The sequence below is a fragment of the Tamandua tetradactyla genome, chromosome 10 (genome assembly GCF_023851605.1).
Source record: "Tamandua tetradactyla isolate mTamTet1 chromosome 10, mTamTet1.pri, whole genome shotgun sequence".
NCBI classification, from domain to species: domain Eukaryota; kingdom Metazoa; phylum Chordata; class Mammalia; order Pilosa; family Myrmecophagidae; genus Tamandua; species Tamandua tetradactyla.
The window spans coordinates 60,668,646-60,690,718 of NC_135336.1; the positions used below are offsets into that span (position 1 = coordinate 60,668,646).

The 22,073-nt window shown below is 33.3% G+C and overlaps 1 protein-coding gene across 1 annotated transcript in view; it reads right to left on the reverse strand.

Annotated features, from left to right (window-relative positions):
- Positions 1–22,073, reverse strand: part of CADM2 (cell adhesion molecule 2) — a 171,687-nt gene that overhangs the window by 112,209 nt on the left and 37,405 nt on the right. Inside the window, exon 4 of the mRNA XM_077117620.1 lies at positions 7,106–7,196. Within this exon, the coding sequence (XP_076973735.1) occupies positions 7,106–7,196 (91 nt within the window). The remainder of the gene's footprint in view (positions 1–7,105; positions 7,197–22,073) is intronic.

The window sequence follows — 22,073 nt, forward strand, 5'->3', positions numbered from 1 at the left end:
TAGTAATTTTGCTCTCTCAGTTTTGCTGTAGCATCAGGCTGGATCCCTGGTTGTTAGAATATGCTTTCGTAATCCAGAGCCCACCACTCTAGAATGTGTTTATTCTGTTTGAAAACTTGAAGTCAAAGCCTGGGAAGAAATTTCAGCTACTGAGACAGTAATCAGAGTTGCGATAGTAGCCCAAGAATAAGTATGTGTTTCATATACATGATTAAGACTTCTGAGTTTAAAATTTGATAAAATACATTTTATGTAATTGCTTGACAAATAATTTTATCATCTTCGCCTTTATCATCATCCTCATGACTATATTTATTCAGAAACTACTTGGAGCAAGAAATATCGCATGTATTGCTATTTTTCTTAAAAAAATTTTTTACCCCATTTTTTTCTTAATTTTGGATTTGAAATAATACTGGGAATTTAAGTGACTTGCTCAAGAAAACTAAGATGGTTTATAATAATGGCAAGCATAATTAAAGCCTAGGTTTGCATGCCTAGCTCTATTGTTCCACCACATTTTGTGCCCAGAACCTTATAGTTCAGGCTTCATATATGAACATAAACACAGTTGTTGATTTTAACTAGATTCTTTTCTATTTAGCAAGAGAGAAAAAAATATTTTCCATTGACATTTTTACATGTTAGGCCAAGTCATAGGGAAATGCTATTATTCTAATCAGTATTTCAAATTATTGTAATCAATTATTTCAAAATTCACATTGGGTCCTATTTTAGCCAACATTTCATTGTGGGTGAACACTTGCCTTCTTTAACTCCTGGATTTGCTATTTCATCTGCTATCAGCTGATTGTATAACAATTAGAAAAGGTCATGTGATTTATAAAAAGGAACATATTAAGCTGACTAAAGAAAATAAAGCATTTTCTTTAATTTGCCTATCATTGAAAAAATTGATGTCATGCTAATAGGAACATGCATTAATATATTTTTCTGAGATATATTCTTAGCAGATTTCGTCTTCAATTCTTGATCACTTCCAAAATGGATGTATAATTGTTCCTCTAAAATGCCTCACTAGCTGTTGTATGTTATGTGATCTGTCATCTAAAGATTAAAATATCCTTACAAAGAATAGGGATGTTAAGTGCTGTGCAATTACACATACTAGATTTATGCCAAAAACATAAGAAAAATTGTTGTTACCAGAAGGTAAAGTAGTAAGCACAACATAATCACTGTGCTGGATACACAGAAAAATTTATCAATACCCCAGATTATTTTATTTTATGGAACAACTGTCAAATACATATTTAATTGGCTAAAACATCCCATCACTTTCTCAGAATAAATTTTAAATGGTTAAACACTTGCTTTAAATGAATGATGGCTTTTTAGTTACAGCATGCAGGGGCAACTGCACAACATTTAAGGTCATGACTTTAATGTAATATAAGGTTTTTTTTTTTTCCCTTCACTTTTATAAATGGAGAATGCCGCAGTCTGAAAGCTGTCTGGGAATTCAGCCAAAGAAAGAAGAGGGTTGCAAAAACTCTGGGGACTTGAAAGAAAAGTGGCTGGCATTAGCTCAGTCCTCACTTTAAACTAAAATTAAAACAATAGATAGACATGTACAGTAATCTCTCTTTTAAAGAAAGAATAGAATGCCTCTATAGTAGCGTGTCAAGTGGAACAATTTGGTCCTGGCCCAAATTATGCAGCTGTTCCACAGGAAAATGGTAAAAGCCTTCAGTCCAAAGAAGGCAAATAAGGCATGATTGTTCATAAACAGTCACTAGGGCCCTCACATTTAGAACAAGCAAAACAATATTAGCATACAGGAGAGCCGGCTAGGAGCTGGAGTCTCAGTATGAGTTGAGTCACATCATCACTTGCGATTTACACAAAAGAGAGTAGTGCTATTTTATCTACCTTCAATATATCTAATAACTAAATAGATAACTTTTCAGGAAATCATATATTGGTCAAATCTTTCTTTTAAGAAACAATAAAGGTAATGGTTTAAAAGCATAATTTAAATCAGCTACAAGACATAGAGGACACAGGAATCTCTTACCCATCTCTTATTGTCGCCTGCTCATTTCAAAAGGATCAAATAAATGGTAGCAATAAGAGAGATTAAGTGTTTTGGGAGTCAGTGAGAAGCCAAGCCATAGTGTTGCCTCCCAGCAGTGCCAAAGCAACACAATGGGAAATCAGGTGCAATAGCTATAAAGTAATGGAGCGGAAATTTGACAGTGATTACTAGAGTGAAATAGGCAATTCTAACTTGCCCTTTGGGTATATGTGATAACACATACTTCATTTTGCAGATTTTTTTGGTTCTCTCTTAAAATACGAGCAGCTTCCCTTTTATGTTGTTTAAATCGCTACATTTGGCAAAATATTTTGTCACCTCTTTTTTGCTTTCTGAAATGGGTGGTTTTCCCATCTTCTTTATTTCCCCACCACCTACTAACTCCCTGATTAATCCATTTCAGTGTGCCTTCTGTTCTCCAGACTCTGAGGCTATGTGTGCTTTTTTTTTTTTTAATGATCAGTAAGATTTCCTTCTGGGGAACTCCAATGATTTCTTTTCCGTCTTCCCTTGATTTTTGTCCTCTCCGCCTCATCTGGCACTGTTGGAAATAGAATATAAACTAAAGAAAGGCTAGAAGTTAGACTGTCTTTAAAGAGGTTAATGCCTTCATCTAATGGGGAGTGGAAGTGCTGGCACTTTGAAAATGTAGATTTCAAGATGATTAAGGAGGACTTAAGAGAAATACTGGGCCAAAGGAAGAAGGGAATTGAATCAAAGAAGTTGATTGTAACTTTATTGTTAATGGTCTGGTGGTCCACAGGGAGAGAAAGTGGTAATGGCGAAGCTGGGGATGTTCATACACTTCAAAAAATAAGTTAATACACAATTGCTGGTGGACCATCACATGTGGAATATAACAGTGGGACTATACAGATACAGGCAGATTATTGTGACCAGTTTTAGCCCTCATGGTTCTTAATAGTTACTTGCAAGAAAATATTTTTTAATTAGAAATTGTTTTATATGATCCTAAATTCATACTAGAAATACTCAGTTTGTTCAGAATTTAGCAAGTTTCCAGACAGACCAAAAAATCTGGAAGGAAGCCTGATAAGAGAGGAGGACAACAATTAAGTGCAATGGGATTAGCAAGTTCGTCACCTGAAGTATGCAGGGCTTTGATTTCAGGGCTGCAAATAATTGCTTCTTCTTTTATTGAAAAAGGACAGCCCATTCAAAATTTTTTAAAAAATGCCTTTAGCTGATATAAGTGATAATTTAGACTCCGCAATTGAAGTGGCAGAATACTGTTGAAAGAGTCTAAGTTTGGGATGACGATTGAACTGAATTCAAATCCTGACTCACCCATGTTATAATTGCTTGAATAAGGAAAATTTGTTGGACAGGATTGAGTCTTAGTTCTCTGTTCTGTAAAATAAGGGTTGTTTCTTATTTCTCTGACCTATTTTCAAAGTGATATTGATCAGGGTGCTTCTAAGAATGGTGACATTTTCTATGTTGGGGTCTGCATTCATAAGACAGTAGGTAAGAAAGAGCCTATTTGGGTTTTCACTCACCTTCAGTGCAGAAGATTGTTAAACATATCTAAGCTTATTTTAGGTAACTGAAACATAGAGACCCTATAATAGCACATCTATACAACCATTCTGAACTGAGTGATATGGACTATTTGAATAACTAATTACATAAACCTCAAAATCGAATTACTCACATACATAAAATAATTTCTCAAATACTGTTGGGAGTAGATGTGATAAAAAAGCAGATATTAATAGGCATTTGGAAGGTATTTGAGCAGAGATGTATTTATTTACAAGCTTTCCACCTTTCTTATTTCCTGTCTTCACTTCATTTAATTGCATAAAATTCCAAAAGGTAGAAACAAACAAAACAAAACAAAGCAAAAATTTTAGGCAGATTTGAAGAAGAGAAAAAGCATTTTTCATGCCTTGATTTTGATCATATTCTCTCTTATACTGATAACTGTATTAGTAAGAAGAAACTAGAAGCAAATTAGAAAGGAGAAAAAGGCAAGATTGGAAAACAATAATGAGAGAAACAGGAGTGGGGATGGAGGAAAAGTTAGGAACGAGGTTCCAGTGCTGATACACAGAGTCAGTAGTAAAGAAATAAGGATTTAAGTGGGTCTAAAGTCAGCTAGAGACCATTTCACTTCTTTATCTGATTAAAGTACCAACAGAAACCCTCATTGAAGCTATAATACTGAAACGTACTTGTCACATTTAGATCACATCCTGTGGTAGAAATATATTTTCTATAAGCAATTTAGCTTATCAGAAGATAAGAACTATGGGAATGAATTGAATAGGTTGTACATAGTAAAGCAACAAAGAAAAAATTTGTTCCTTTTGAGGTCTAAAATATCCTAAAATAATATTTTTTTGAATTTTTAATGTTTTTTTATTGTGAGATAAAACATATATACAAAAATGCAATAAATTTCCAAGCACATTTTAACAAGTAGTTATAGGACAGATTTCAAAGTTTGATATGGGTTGCAGTTCTACAATTTTTCATTTTTTCATCTAGCTGCTTCAAGACACTGGAGACCAAACAAAATATCAATATAATGATTCAGGAATTATACTCATTTGTTTGAATCCTATCTTCTCTGCTATAGCCCTGCTTCTCTTTTTTATGAAAAATAAAATATATGCAAAAGAGCAATACATTTCAAAGTACATTGCAACAATTAGTTGCAGAACATATTTCAGAGTCTGGTATGGTTTACAATTCCATAATTTTAGATTTTTGCTTCTAGCTGCTCTAAGATAATCGAGACTAACAGAAATATCAATATAATGATTCAGCGCCTATGTTCATTTGTTAAACCCTACTTTTTCTGCATAACTCCACGATCACCTCTGATCATTCTTCCACTCTTTAGGGGTGTTTGCTCTATGCCCATTCTAACCAGGGCTGTTGATAATATGGGATAGGGGGATGGAACTAGTTGATGTTCTGGAAAGGCTGGCCTCTCTACATTTCAGGACTTGTCTGCTCCAGGAACCCGTTTAGAGGTTGTAGGCTTCTGGAAAGTTACCCAAGAGGATGGAATCTTTGTAGAATCTTATATAATATCTGAGGTATTCTTTAGGACTGGCAGGAAAGGTTTGGTTGGGAGTTGGCAAGTTGTGATAGGTAGCACCATCTAACTCAAGGTTGCATAAGAGTAACCTCCAGAGTAACCTCTCAACTCTACTTGAACTCTCTCAGCCACTGACACTTTATTTGTTACACTTCTTTCCCCCTTTTGGTCAGGATGGCATTGTTGACCCCATGGTGTCAGGGCCAGGTTTATCCCTGGGAGTCATCTCCCATGCCACCAGGGAGTATTTCACCCCTGAATGTCATGTTCCATGTAGGGGAGAGGGCAATGATTTCACTTGCAGAGTTTGGCTTAGAGAGAGAGATACCACATTGAACAACAAAAGAGGTTCTCTGGAGATAACTCTTAGGCATACCTTTAGGTAGGCTAAGCTTCTCCACTATATGATAAACTTCACAAGAGCAAGCCTCAAGATCAAGGACTTGGTCTATCGATTTGTGTGTCCCTAATGTTTGACATAGTATCTGGGGTTTACCTGATGGTAAAGTTTAATAGTTCCATATTTTTTGTCCCATCCCTCAAAGGACTAATCAATACTTTTTGATTATCTACTTAATATACTCTGGGATGTATCCAGAACTTAAATTAAGCTACGCAAGATTAAAGGATCTCATTCTTATTCTGGGCTCCCTGTGTTTGGGGTGTTTAAATGATCTATCCAGACAAATTGAGTTGGATTATGTGCTACAGAAAATTTAGGTTCTAGACAAAATAAACCTTTCTACCTTTGTTCTCAAAGAGTAGGTGTAGTTCTAAAATACAATGTCTTCCTTATCCTGTATTCTGAATTACCTGGGATTAAAGTAAAATAATTTTTGAAAGAGTATAATAAGGCATTAATTTGTAAAATAATCTTAAATCACTATATTTGTATCACTATGGAAGATAATTACTGTAAGAGAGGATATTTATGAAATATAAAAAATCTGATATACAAGGTATGTGCCATACAATTGAAGAAGTTAAAATTTCAGGATTTTCAAAATTCTTTTAGAAAAATTCCTGAAAGGATAACATGAAACCTATATTCTAATAAACTAAATATTATTTTAAATTTTAAAATAACTTTTAAAACTATAACCTGAGTTGCACAAAAGCTATTCTATCTGTTATATACAGAGAACAATTTCATTCCACTTATTAAAATTTAAACAAAAATGCATATAAATTGGAAGCTTTTAAAAAAATCAAATAATTTAGTTAAAGCCAAGCCTAGAGTGTTAATATATTAAAATGATCATATTGCTTTCAAATATAATAGTTTTTGAATACTTGATATTTGGAGCTTTGAATTTTGTGTAAAAATAGGTATTTTGTTAGGTAGGTTGATTATTAGAAGCATTATAAATACTTGGTGAAAGGTAAAATTTTAAAGTTTAAGTGATATTAGAGCACATATATTCTACTAATGAAATCATTTCACAATTTAATTGAGCTCATGACCATTTTCACTTACATTCCTCCCAAAAATAAATTCACAGAAAAGTTTCATGGCTGTTATATAAGGACTATACATTTGATTTCCCAATTACAAAAATGATTCCCCACTTAACATTAAAACATAGGCATGTTTTGAGATGCTTTAATATATCCAAAGTTTTTCATGGGAGCATTAAGTTAGCAAAGTATAATTTTTATCAGTTTGATTAGTAAACAGTGACTGATTAAGCCTACATTCCTTTTAGTTTGAAATATCTTACTGGGGAAAAAAAAAAAGAAAGAGAAAAAAAAATCACAGCTAGAAATTTTCCCAGAATCTTCACTAGATGACGAAGTAAAAGACTGATTTTCTGCAGATACTTAATGAAGACATGGCTCAGGAGTCTTTCTGTTCTAGAGATCACTTTGCCCATCAAGAAAAGATAAAAACAGTGGATTTCTATATTTAAAGCCTGCAATCAAAGCAGAGTAGAAGTAAAAGAACAAGTGTTTTTGCTCATTAAATCACTTACAGTGGTTTTCCTTTGGATTCACAAGTCAAAATTAAAGGTTGTCCTTCCTGTGGAAAAGGAGTGGATGGTATAATCTTAACTGATGGTGTATCTAGAAAAAAATGAAAAGAATATTAAGAAAAGTCATTAAACACATATAAAAACTGTATATCTAATTGCTGTACACTGTGCTGCATGTTCAGGCTTATTCTTATAATTGTGTGTGTAAATACAAGGGATTTCTCACATTTTGTGGCATAAGCTGTACAATTTTAAGAAGATACTATCTTGTTTGTGCAAATCTAACTAGAATATCTGAATGACTTATGAGCACCACTGTTTTATTATTTCTGAAAGCTGGATTTAAAAGTGAAATTTCAAAAGTGGTTCAGATGAATGTTAAGTATTCCATACTGTTGTTTCTTCAACGATTTATAGATGGTCATGAATACTATTCTTCTGGAATGAATGCATTTATGTGCATTTAAATAACACCATTTTTTCATTGTTGCAGAAATAATTGGGCCTCACAAGAAATTACAACGGACTCAAGATCAACTACTGTCTCACCAGCATTTTCAGAATCTTTTTGAAAACGCAGTAATGCAGCACTTGGCACATGCTGCTTGCTCTAACATGCAGTTAGCAGATCACTTGAAACAGGTATTTAGAATCTTACTATAAGTTAACATCTTGTTATAAATGCTGCAACATTATTGTAAAATTATTTCAATTTAACAATAAAATCATCTCTAGTAAAATAGTATTAAAGAATAGTTAGACAATTATATGTGTGCCTTTATACCATGTGGTAGTCTTTAATGAACACAAAGATACATATTTAATAAAAAAAATAGAAAATAAGAGAAAGAAAACAGAAAATGTAATCATGCTCATTCCTTTATGGGACTTTGCTAACCCTGGAATTCCATTCCTCATAGTGAACAGGAACCGCCTTCTCCTCTCAAGTCCATATCTTCCAAGAAGAATAACATATACTCTGGACTCAGGGTAGTCACAATTATTCTCACTCTTCTCTCAGCCATGATAGAAAAAGTAAAATTTTCTGGGTTCTACCCACTCTCTGACTCAGAACCCAGTTAAGAAAGTATCCATATATATATATATGGATACTCTTGAATATATATATATATATATATATATATTTATTTATTTAAGGAAAATATAATTCAGTTTCATCATAGAAAGAACAATAAACTATGATCTGGTAGAAAACCCTGTATCATATTTATAAATTATTTATACTATTCAGATATATTCTTTCTCAATCATTTAAACAAGAAAACACAATAAAAAATATCAACAATAACAACCTGTTTACAAGCAGGCTTTCCATGCACACACATCACAGGAAAGAAGTATGGTGTAAAATAATACAGGAAGAAATATTAACTTGAAAAACTAGGGCTCATATTAATATTTTGAAATTAATAGAAGAAAATATTAAATAAAGGTTTGAAATAAACTTTACTTAATGTACTATCCTTATCAGTTATTTTCTGGCATGACCATAGTTTAGTTTCCAAAGTGATACATTTTTGAAAGTTGCAGGGACAATATTAATGGTCATGCTGGATAATAATTATGGTTCACTGGGCAAACTGTGGCCAATGTTCATTTGACCTTTCATCAAATGCACATGTAGGAAAATTTGTTTTTCCCCTGACATATTAAAAAAGAAAGCTTCATTCCTAGCGAAAAGGCAAGAGATGTAAGACCAGAAAAGTGTGGTTCTGGGAAAGACAATTATCTTAAGATGAATGTCCACTCCCACTCTATTGTCCACGCCCCTCCACCCAAGAAAACAAAGGAATATGGGTGAGTCACTAAGAATGAATGAATTATATCGTGCTAGCTAGCTGTGGAAAAAGAGGAGAGCAGAATATGTTCTGATTTTTCCTTAACTCTTCCTGTTTTATTTAAGTAGTCTATTAGAGAAGAAAAATTAGATAACAATCTCTTGAAGCAAGTTTCACTACTACCTTTAGATCCAACATAAGGGATTTCGATTATAAGCAAATATCAAAGCAGATATATATTTATTATGTGTCTGTATGAAACTGTAAGGAAGACCACCAAATGTCTCCAAATTGCCCAAATTAGGAAATATAATTCAATACTCATTTGACTTCAGAATTATTCAAAATGTTGATTAGTCTTTGTTCTAAGAATAATTTTCCCTACATTTCTTTGACATATCTCCCTCTAAACACCTGATTCAATTATTACCTCTCAGTTTACCCTTCTAAGATTCTACTGATTTGACGTCTTGAGATCGTGATGGGGATTCAAGATCTCTCCTCACATAATAATATAATTTTCTTTAGGTCCTTGTAGCCATGCCTATTTCTTTACTTTCTATTTGTTCACCAATCACTCCCAGATTTATGTCCCTGAATAGTTCATATTTCAAGCTACACTTACTTAGCATGTTCACTTGGATGTCTCAAAGGCATGGCATATCTGACATGTCCAACATGAACTCAAGGTCTGAACCCTTCCCCCAACAGTCCCTCCTCCAGGGATCTATAGTTCTGTAGCTTCCACCACCAGCCAGCCAGCTGCATACACACCTCTTGTTCTCCCAATTTTTCTATAATCATCCAGTCAGTCACCAAGTCTGGTTTATTTTGTAGTAAATCATTCACTTAATAATTTTCAAATCTACCCACTTCTGTATTACAGTTCCACAACCATTTCTTTTATTTAATTTACCACAACTGTATCCATTTTTAATCCCTCTAAATCTTACTTCTAGAAAAACAATGCTGTTTCCTCAAAACATAAACTTTATCACAATACTTCTTTGTTAAAACTTTGTATGTTTAATCTTGGCTCTTAAGATAAAATACAAAATCATTATCATCGCCCTTTATGTCCTACATTATCATGGACTTTTATGTCCTGCCCTTTCCTTGTTTTCTAACACTCTTTTTAACTCATTGGATTCCTGGCGATTAGGATTATTTTCAGGTCCTTGAATGAATTATGCTTTGTGTTGCTTTTAGACATAATTTTTCAGCAGTGCTCCATTTTGGGGGTAAGCTGGCTTATTTAACTTTTACATATCTTTTATATCTTAACTCAATGTTATTTGATAAGGGTAATCAACCATTACCCTCAAATTTGGTCAAATACCTCTAAAGCATATTCTTATGTTCACCTTTGTGTAATTAAAAAAAAATCACTGCATTATACTCAGTGTCTTGCACAGTGCTTTATACAGAGTGTGTGCCTAATAAATGGTTACTAAATAAATAAGAACTAAAAAGTTTGACTTATCTTTGTATTAGTTTAGAATGCTAATATATGAAATGCTAACTTGAAATTTTGCTGGTGCTTGCTCCGTGGATACTTAGTCTTAAATATTCATGTCACAAACCTTAGATTGACTTTTATGCATAATTCACAATTCATATAATTAAATGTCTATTGATGAATTTCTTCTTGGTATAAATTTTCTGCACTAGATAACAGCATTCCATAATTGCAAAAAAATGCAATTAATTTATTTCCAAATCTGTAAACTACATTTTTATAATCTGATTTCGGCAGGGAAGCACTCTATTGCCAAGAAATTTATTTAAATATTCAGCTAAAATTCTTTGATATTTCCATGAAATGTCAACATTCCTCTTCAAACTTGTCATGTTAGCAATCTGTACTCTAAAAAGAAATCATTTAAAAATCACATTTTTCCCTCATCAAATATTATAGTAATGTTATTACCCCAAACCTGGCTTTCTCTCAAAGAAATTTTCTTTTAATAGAGGGGAATAATTTGGACTCGACAGGTTTTCACTTAGTGATAATGGATCTCTGTCATCACAATTCCTATTTAATTTTCATCAACATTTGCTTTATTGTATTCATAAGGAAGTTGATTAAGCGCTATTAGAGTAAAAATATTTTGGTGAAATTTCAATAAGTTTCTTGAAACTTTAGAAGTCTTATACATCTTCAGTTATCACAATCAACAAAAACACAGAAAACATTATAGTCATCTAGAAAATCAACTTAATTTTGAGTCTTTAACTTTCCAGCACGCCATTAAAATACTATATTTAACTATTTATTCTTTACTTTTAATTTTGAAACATTTTAAAATCCCCAAAGAGTTATAAGAATAGTACAAAAAACCCCTACATACTCTTCATCCAGATTCACCACTAGCTAACATGTCACCATGTTTACTTCATCACTTCCCTCACATCATGTGTACATACTAATATTTTTTCAAGCTTTATACTTTAAAAAATTTGTGTGGTGACATATACACATATATATATGTATATATATGATATAAGCTTTGCAATTTTAGCCATTTTAAGTGTGTAATTCAGTGATGCTAATTACTTTTTAAGGAAATCCTTACTTTTTGTGCCTAATGAATAATAAATTTAAAATATCTATGCTTAAAAAAAAAGCTTCATTTACATACCATACAATCCACCTAAAATGCGCAATCAATGGCTCTCAGTATAATTACAGAGTTTGTGCATTCTCACCACAATTAATCTGAGAATATTCTCATTGCTCAAAAAATAAATAAATAAAAACCCCATACCCTTTACATCCCCTATTCTTGAGACTTAGCATTGGTATAGTATTGTTACAACTGATACAAGAATATTACAATGCTACTGTTATCTATAGTTCATAGTTTGCATTAGTTGTATTTTTCCACGTATACTACCCTACTATTAATACCGTATAATAGTGATGTACATTTGTTGTAGTTCATGTAAGAACATTTTTATATTTGTACAATGAACCACAGCCCTTGTCCATGACAGGATTCACTACGTTATACAGTCTCATGTTTTATCATCTAGCTTTCCTTCTAGTGACACACCCAGCCCTAAATTTCCCTTTTCAATCATAATCATACTCATAATTCCAAAATATAATTTTATTTGGTGAAACCCCCCATGCAAACATATTTTTCTGTATTTTTTTTTTGCATATAAAAATGAATGATTGGGTGATTTTTCAGTAATAGCACAATAGATAATATGATGACAATCATAAAATGAACTGAAATCATACATATATTACACTATCAATCTTTTTATTAATTCAGTTAAGAATATTGAGAAAAATACAAAACTTATGTGGCATATCTTTGCCAGGCTATCTACTAAGAATTATAAAAAGGTTTCTTTTCTTCCATGTCCATTCTTGTTATTGAGTTATTTGTAGAATTTCTCCAGGGTTATAGTTTTTTATTTCAAAAATATCTCCTTTGTATGGGAATATTTTAAATGAAAGTTTACTTAAATTGTAATTCTAGGCTTTCTGTGGATATAATTCCAGTCTAGGAGCAATATGAATTGCATTTAAATCTTTTCTACCTTCTTCACAAAACAGAATGACTCTTTTGCATCAGTACTTTGAGGATATTTATGACGTTCTATTTTTATGCTACTGATCTAGTACATTGTATTGTAAACATTAGCAATTGTAAATAACAGGGTTATAATAAATGAATATTAATAGTATGCATTTGCACGCACTTTGCCGTATCTGTTAAACTGGAGTATTTTATACAAATCAACTAATAGTGTCCTATGTCCATTTAAAAATGTTTTCAAACTCAAGCAACACTACATTTATTGAACGTGAATGACAGGGAACAGTAAATGATTTGCTTTAAATTATTTTAAAATACCTCATGTATACTGTTTTCACACAGCATTTCAATTTGCAAAATCATTTATTTTTTCCACATGGCTCTTTCATCTACCATATTTTGGATCTTGAGTGCTAGGAGGAGTGATTCACTTAAGTTACACAACCAGAAATAACCCTAAGCATCTGGGTCTTTATCCCTGTACCTTAACTGCACTTTAATAGGCTTGTGCTTCCGGTTCTCTCTAAGACTATACTACAGACTGACGCTCTTTGCAGGCTGATCTATTTCTTCCATTTTTCTCCAAAATTCCCTTTTCTCCACAAGTGTGAATCAGAATCTAAGATTCACCTTGCCTTTAGGTGATCTGTAAGTTGTAAGTTGTAGAACCTGTCTCTCAGTGCTACCGGATTCTCTGTCTCTGTCTCTCTCTCTCTCTTCATTTTTACATATCTTCTCACAAGTTTTTCTTTGACAAATGAAAATATTATCTTAAAATAGATGCTCTAATTTATTCATTACAATACATCTCTTCCATCCTTGCTTTTCTCTCATCCACAAATAGCACTAAAATATCCCTACTGTAACTTTTTATCAAGAGAGAGTTAAAAAAATTTAAGTATTTTGCAGATGAAAAGGGAAGTGATTCTTTGCTTAATATCAAGCTTATTTATAAAGGTTTATGATTTTTTAAAAAGGGATTTATTTAGAACCTGTGATGGTTAATTTTATCTGTCAACTTGGCTAGGCTATGGTGTCCTGCTGTTGGTCAAATACTGACCTAGATATCACTGTAGATGTATTTCATAGATGGGATTAGCATTGATAATCAATTGATGTATAGGAGATTACTCTCCACAATGTGGTTCTCCAGTCACTTGGACATCTTAGCTGGAATTGAGGGTTCTAGGAATCAGAAGGAATTCTTCCTCAAGACAATACCCTCCACTCATTCCTGGATCTTCTAGATAAGGAATTTGTAATCAAGAATTCATCAATCACTTTCACTGGAATTTCTAGCTTCCAGACTGCTTTACAAAGTTGGCTCACCAGCCCTCACAATCACGTGTTAATTCCTTGTAATAAATATCTTAACCCACCCCTGCCCGATATAAACACACAGAAACACATACATCATGTCGACTCTGTTTCTCTGGAGAAACCAAGAACCTTGATACAGTACCCTTACAAAGACCTCAGGATATTTATATTAATATTAAACAAAAATGTGCACCAACTCATCTTTGTGAAGCCATTATGCAGTTTACACTAAAATAATAGTTCTTAAGCAAGGGCTATTTTGTAATTTTCTCTTCCTCTCACAGATATTTAACAATGTTTAGAAACATTTTGAGTTGTTACAATGGGGTGGAGAGAGGGAAGATGCCACAGGCATTTGGTAGGTAGAGGACTAGGATATGGCTAAAGATTTAGAGTACTCACAACAAAGAAATGCCTGTCCCCAAATATCTACAGTACCTGGTCTAAAATATTTACATGTACTCTGTTCCTTAGATATATAACTCTTCCTTGCTTTAGCAAATTGGCAATACCTAAGGAAGAGTAAACATTTTGTGCATTAGTATAGGATGCTTAGTCTTTTCTGAAATCTCAGTTTGCTCCTAAAATAAAAGAAATACTTAATATACTGGGTAAGTCCATTATGATATTACCCTAAAATACAAAACTATGAATCAAATTCAATCCACACTTCATGGCCCACCACTTTTTAATAGGAGAAATAATTTCATATACTAAGTATTAACAAAAAATGATTTTCACTACTGCACATACATCAGCTATTTAGTTTCTTTGTAAAACACTGGCTTTTCATAAGTTGGCCAGTTCTTCTTTCCTGTTTGTAATTGTGTACTAAAACTCAAACTCGCATTCTTTTCTCCTCAACTTTCTTTTCATAATCTGCAAAACTATCAGGTACTTTTACTTCCAACACTTTGTTAGAGCCCTGTTAACTTTTCATGAAAAATTACTTTTGTGGCAATCACTCATTAATTCAACAAAGATTTATTAACTCCTGTCATAAAAGGCACTCTATTACCACTGTATAAATGCTGCAGATCTACAATAGTAACCCACAGGAAAGTAATCTCAATGAAAAGATAAATAACATATAGTTAAAATAATGCAAAGTCCTAAAATGTAGACAACTAGTTTTCTGATGAAGTACTGTGGGAGTTATTGGAAGAATAGATTGTAAACATTCTTCAAAGACAATCAAGTTTTTGTAGAGAAGCCTATAAAAGAATTCAAGAAATAGTATTTGAACTGGCAGCATTTTTCTAGATGAAAAGAAAAGAAGGGAATTTGAAGCAAAGAGACATGAACGAAGGCTTTGTTTAGAGGAAAATGTGAGCTCTTTATAAAGCATCTAGATCCTGAAAAGCATAGATTGTGTTATCTGAGGACAAATACTGAGAATAGCATAAAAGGTTTGATGACATTTATTTCAGGAGGAAATATTTGATTATGTGCAAAGCTGAATGGGTCAAGGAGAGAGCAGAAGTAAAATGCCTGACATAAAGTTAAGCAACAAGGATGATCGTAAAGAGTAGAAAGGGTAGGTGAAAAAATAAGTAAAGACATCAATATTCGAGTTTATTTTAATTCAGAGGTGTTTTTTTTTATAATTGTGGACTCTATAGTACATTATTTTAAGTGTTATTTCCCTGTGATATATCTTGTTTATTATCCTCATTAACATTTCAGTTTAAAATACTGAAGTTTATCCATCATTTTATGTCAATTATTAAAATAACTGGGAAGTATTTAAGAATGAAGAGTTTTATCAAATGATACCATCCCATATTAATGGTCTGATGTGGTGATATAAAACACGGTTTTGATTTGGGATTGTTGCTAGAATTCGTAGTTGCTTTGGAGGGCAGGAACAAATTCAACTAGTTGCCAGCTTCAATACTGGAGACCAACTACTCGGTAAAAGGCATCTGGAAGGCTGGTTGTCAAATTTCCACACCAGATAGGACATTCTGACACTTCTGAAGGCTCATCTCCTTAAAGAAATATTAGAAAAAAACAACAACAAATAGCCCTCCATATCTTCATCTTCTAAAGGATAAAATGAAAATTCAGAACTCACTGTGTTTCTAAAAAAAAATTAACCATTTCTTTTTTATGCTACTTAAGAAAACTAATTTGAAGTTACTATAAAATAGAAATGTTCATGGTGACACAATAAGAAATAGTGAAAAATAAGATGAACAAACTACCTAACTATAGAGTTATTTTAGGTTTTATATATCTGTCATGAAAAGGCCTAAGCATTCAATGTTTATTTAACAAATAAAAAATTTAAAACAGTCATAGACTATGCATAAGTTAAATCAAATAGAATGACTTCACGTAAAACACCACAACTCAGTGTAGAAACTGGATATCTCATTTTTTCTTTCTTAGCCATTTAAGCAACTTTGTTAATTATGAGGTTTGCTTTCATTTCATACTTTCTCTAATTTTCCAAGTGTTCCTTACATACCCCTTTGATAAATAATGAAAATCCAAAATAAGAAGAAGAGGAGGAAGAAGAAAGACTATAATAATAAAAATAATGTAAAAGCCCTAAGTTAGCAGTATTTTTAAAAATGTTTTAAAAATGAAAAAGTCAAGTAAAATAGCTCCATAACTCTAATTTGATTATCTCCATTAAATTTCTTCTTTCATATGAAGACTTCTATTTACTGCTTTTATTAATAAATAGATATTGTAAATATTGTTATTTTTCTGACATAACCAAATTTAAGTTTGAATTTGCCAGTGTCACTGTCAGTGTATAGGATTGACTAGGATATGTCCTAGGAAAAATTAAAAGAAAACAATTTCTTCATAGTTTTTTTTTTACCTATTTCACAGGTGACTGGTTTATATTTTCAAGCCTCTTCCATTCTCCTTCATATTTTAAAACAGACACACTCTATAATACAACACACAGGAGTAGGCTAAATTTCTTTGCATTCATAAAATAGATGTTACCATCCTCAAATTAATAATAGTAAAAATGATAGTAATAATAGCTATGTACTTATAACGAATTACTCAATTTAATTCTTTCAAAAGTCTATGAAGTAAGTACATTTTTAGATGAGGATTTTTGAGACTTCAAGTGACTAGATAAGCTCACATAGGGGAGCTTGGATTTCCAACCTACTATTATCTGATTTTAGAACTTGACTCTTGAAAAATTCAATATTGATTTTCAAGTTTACAGTGTCATGGAAATATGCAAAAATTTCTACTTAACCCCCTCAAGGTTGTTAGCCTGTCTGCAAAAAGCACAGACCATCCATCAACAGGTACAGCTTACTAACCAACTGTGTTGGTTTGAAAGGAAGTATGTCCCCTAAGAAAAGCCATGTTTTAATATAAATCCCATTCCATAAAGGTAGAATAATCCCTGTTCAATACTGTATGTTTGAAACTGTGATTGGAACATCTCCCTGGAAGATGTGATTTAGTCAAGAGTGGTTGTTAAACTGGATTAAGGGACAGCATGTCTCCACCCATTTGGGTGGGTCTTGATTAGTTTCTGAAGTCCTATAAAAAAGGAAACATTTTGGAGAGAGAGATTCAGAGAGAGCAGCACCATGAAACAAAGTCCACCAGCCAGCGACCTTTGGAGACGAAGAAGGAAAACACCTCCCGGGGAGCTTCATGAAACCGGAAGCCAGGAGAAGAAGCTAACAGATGATGCCGTGTTTGCCATGTGCCCTTCCAGATGAGAGAGAAGCCCTGACTGTGCTTGCCATATGCCATTCCACTTGAAAGAGAAACCCTGAACTTCATCAGCCTTCTTAAACCAAGGTATTTTTCCCCAGATGACTTTGATTGGACATTTCTATAGACTTGGTTTAATTGGGACATTTTCTCAGCCTTAGAACTGTGAGCTAGCAACTTATTAAATTCCCCTTGTTAAAAGTCGTTCCACTTCTGGTATATTGCATTCCGGGAGCTAGCAAACTAGAACACCAACTCAAAGAATCCATGGGACCTGAACACATCCAATGCTTCAGCTCCAGTCACATTATCCTTGGCTTAAGCCAAAACCTGAATCTCAAGTTATAACATTTTAGGCTTCACAAAACAAATTGGAAAAGGTATATTTGGAGAGCACAATTCAGTTTCCGATGGCTCTGTAATTGCAACCTAAAATTTTGACCCTGTTTTAAAAATATAAATAAGATCTCCACTCTAAAAAAGGGATGCAAGTTTCACATTCTTCATACTGTTAAAATCCAATGATCTCAAATTTAGGTTATGAATTTCTTTTTGAAACTGTTTTAGCAATTTGTAAGAAGTAATATTTCATGTTTTTTTTATTGTTTCTTAGATGTCCTCCAAAGAAACAAAGAGAAGATTTACTTTTTAAATAGATTGAAACCCATTCTTCCTTGTAATTTTGATTTGAAAACATTGGATCTCTTATAAACCTAAGATATATTAAGACATTTTTGTGGTGTTATATTTCCTATATCTTGAAATTCTTGCTGTGTCAGCATCCTAAGAATTACTTCAACATTAGTCATCAATTATTCTCTACTCTACCAAAAGGACTAAAATAGCAAATTGGAATTATAATGAAATCATCTACAGCTATGCTCTCCAATATATTAATAACTAGACACACGTGGACATTTAAATTTCAATGTGTTAATTGAAATCACATAAACTTTAAAAGTTCAGTTAACCACAGTAAACACATTTCAGTTGCTGAATAGCTACATGTAACTGGCTCTTGGCTACCATTTTTGTACAGACATAAGACATTCTCATTATTACAGAAAGTTCTGATCAATAGTATTAGTGTAGAAGTATGATACAATAGAGATATGTCATCACTCTTGCCTGAACCCTGTCTTCTTATAAAGTTGCTCAGAATTCTGCATTTTCTTTCTGGAAATACAATCCACCTTTGAAGTTCTGTTTGCTTGTATATTTGTTGTTTATCTTAAAGTTTTAAAGGACAGTTATTTTTCCAACATTTTCACAGTTAGAAATGTTGGGAAAATATCAGGAAATCTTGGCAAGAGAAGAAAATAGACAAGAATATGCTTCAAAATTTTAGGTATATAAACAATAAATGCAAAGAGAAAACAGTAGCACTTGATGAACATGAAATAAAAGTTTCAATGATAATATTTTAGATGAATTTTATCAAACTAAGATATAGATGAGTTACCATTTGTTTCTGAGGAGAAAAAAGAAAAGACTTCATTACATAATATTTTGCAACTAGATGATTTCAATATATTTCATTTTGTGAAATCATCTAGTTGCAAAATATTGTGAAATGAAAAATATTGCAATGTTCTCTCATCTTTCTTGATGTTAATTCATAAGAATTTAAGAATATATTTCATACGTGGACAAAAGCTGATGAAGAAAAGAAAACCTTTATTTGATATTTTAATTTTAATTGGTGCTTATAAATCTACAACTGAAGATGCTTCGCAGTTATAGAGTAAAATATTTTTCCTCTCTTTGACTAAATCATGAGTCATCTGATTTATTATGTATTGTGTCTGACAGTACAAGTGCAAGAAGAAGAACCAGAAGCAGTGACAATGCAAGACACATTAGAGATGTATTTGAAATCTGGACTCAGTAGTTGCAAGATGGATATGTTCCAGGATCATGCATGACAATTGGTAATGCAAAAGTTTGAATACAAATAATTAAATGCCCATTTGCCATCAAACCTAGGAAAACATTGAATAAAAATTCAGTTTTGCCATGTTTAACTTCTTATTGAAAGGTCTATTAAAACTCCTTTTCACTATCCCTTTATTATATTACAGCTCTGTCTTGTTCAAAAAATGACTTAACCTCTGAACAAAGTTAAAGATTCTATTAGACCCAGACAATAAATGGTAATGACAATCTTTCCTGATATAGCAAGAGTTAATCCAATAAAGTTTAATGTATGGATTGATTATATATCTTTTCTAACCACAGTTTTTCTCTTGGGAAAGTGTGAGAAGTAGAATAATTCCAAAATATTGGAAAAGAAATTATGTAGTTACTTTGAAAAACAGACAACTTGGAATCATCTTTTAAAAATAGATTTAGGGGTCAGTGCAATGGTGACTATGCCAGAGACCTGGGTCAATTCCTAGAGCCTGCCTATGTAAAAAAAAAAAAAAAGTTGAAAATAGATTTAGACAAGATTTTGGTGCAGGAAATCATCTTTTCAAAACAGATTTTGGGGTCAGTGCAATGGTGGCTATGCCAGAGACCTGGGTCGATTCCTAGAGCCCAGCCATGTGAAAAAAAAAAAAGCTAAAAAAATATTTAGGCAGAATTTTGGTGTAGGGAGGTGTGGCATTTATGTAGTTCTCTAGAACAGCTAGTAAATAGTCAGGAACTGTCTGGAACACCTGTTTTGGGGACAGCTGTGATCAGACATATATCATACACCAATCTGGAATGGGAGAAGGGCTGAGGTTACAGCACAGAACTATAAGCAAAGCTCTCAGCTCTCAAACTTAAGAGGCTGATGCCCCTTACCTATTGGCTCAGCAGGCTGTGCTGGAGAAATTTCTCCATGGGAAATGAAGCCTTCTCTACTAGGAGCAAGGGGAGATATCTCAACCAAGCTCTAAATATGGTTTTAATTAACAAAGCTGGAATTTCTGTGTATAAGCTCTGAGCACAGATAAACCCAGAGAAAGCAGGAAAGTAACCCTGAGGTCTCTTGTCACACAGAGAAGAATCGGCTGATGAAGAGAAAAAAAAATGGAGGATTTTGGAGCAGACTGTGCTGAGAATACTGGAAAAGGACTGTGCCCCAAGTAGAGAGGCACATAGAGCCCTTAGTACCAACTAAGGACTGTCTCTGAAAAGGGATTGTATTTTATTTTATTATTTCTCTCTCTCTCTCTCTCTCTCTCTCTCTCTCTCTCTCTCTCTCTCTCTCTCTCTCTCTCTCTCTCTCCTTCACCCTTCCCCTCCCCCTTTGCCTCCACTTCCTCATCTTCCCCTCTCTCTCTCTCCCCCTCCCTCTCTGTTTAGTATTTTAAGGAACTCATTAGGGAAAAGCTCAGGCATTTTTAATTGTCAGCACTGACTCAGGCAAGGACAGAGTTAAGATAGGTCTAAGAGACAATATAACAAGACAAGTGAAGGAGATAATTCTACAAAAGGTGTATTTTCCCTAAGAAAAGGGAGTTGAGTGGGACCCAGATCAAGAGGTGGTCTTCCTTCAGAGAATTCAGGATTCAGGAGCCAGGAATAAAAATCAGCCTAAACTTGCCTTCCATCTCAGCCTCTATCTCAACCACATGCCTGGCAGGGACAGGGGCTGCCAAGAATTAAAGGCACCACACAACTTTATGCCAGTGGGGACCTGGAAAGAATAAGAAAAACACAGGTGTAGAGGCCCCGAAGAAAATCAGACAACCTGCTGGGTCTCATACTTAGGGAAACTTGATATGAACCCACCCTTCTCTTGAGACCTGGAACTGCCTTGTCTGGGAAAATCTGATTGGGGTTCCTCATATCTGGGGAGATTGTCCTCAAGAAAAATGGTTCCATAAAGGCAGGACAAAAACCAAAAAAAAAGAAAAAAGAAAGAGAAATTCTGATCAGTTAAACAGAAACTACACTAGAGTTCTAGAATATCAATATCTTGAATTGAATTCCAAAGAACAGATAGAGAACAATGCCAATCAACAAGAAAATCCTCATAAAAGTGTGGAAAAAGACCTCCAGAATAAACTAATCAAGGAAATCAGATGCCTAGACATCAGTAAAAAGTTATGAGTCATACCAGAGAAAATAAAAATATAGCCCAGTCAAAGGAATAAACTAACAATTCAAACAAGATGCAGGAGTTGAGGCAACTAATTAAAGATGTTCAAACAAGCATACTAAATCAATTCAAAAATCAAATAATGGATTGAGGGTAGATATGGGAAAAAGAGGTGAAGGATATAAAGAAGAGATTGGGAGATGGAGACCATAAAGAAGGACTTGAAAGCTTGAAAAAAAAATGGCAGAACTTATGAGAATGAAGGCACAACAGAAGCAGTGAAAAACACAATGGAGACTTACAACATCAGATTTGAAAAGGCAGAGAAAAGGATTAGTGAGCTAGAGGACAGAATATCTGAAATCCTATGCACAGAAGAACAGATAGGGAAAATAATGGAAAAATACAAGCAGGGTCCCATAGAATTGAGTGACAACATGAAGCACACAAATATACATGTTATGGGTATCCAAGAAGGAGAAGAGAAGTGAAAAGGGGCAGAGAAAATACTGGAGGAAATAATCACTGAAATTTTACCAGCTGTTATGAATGAA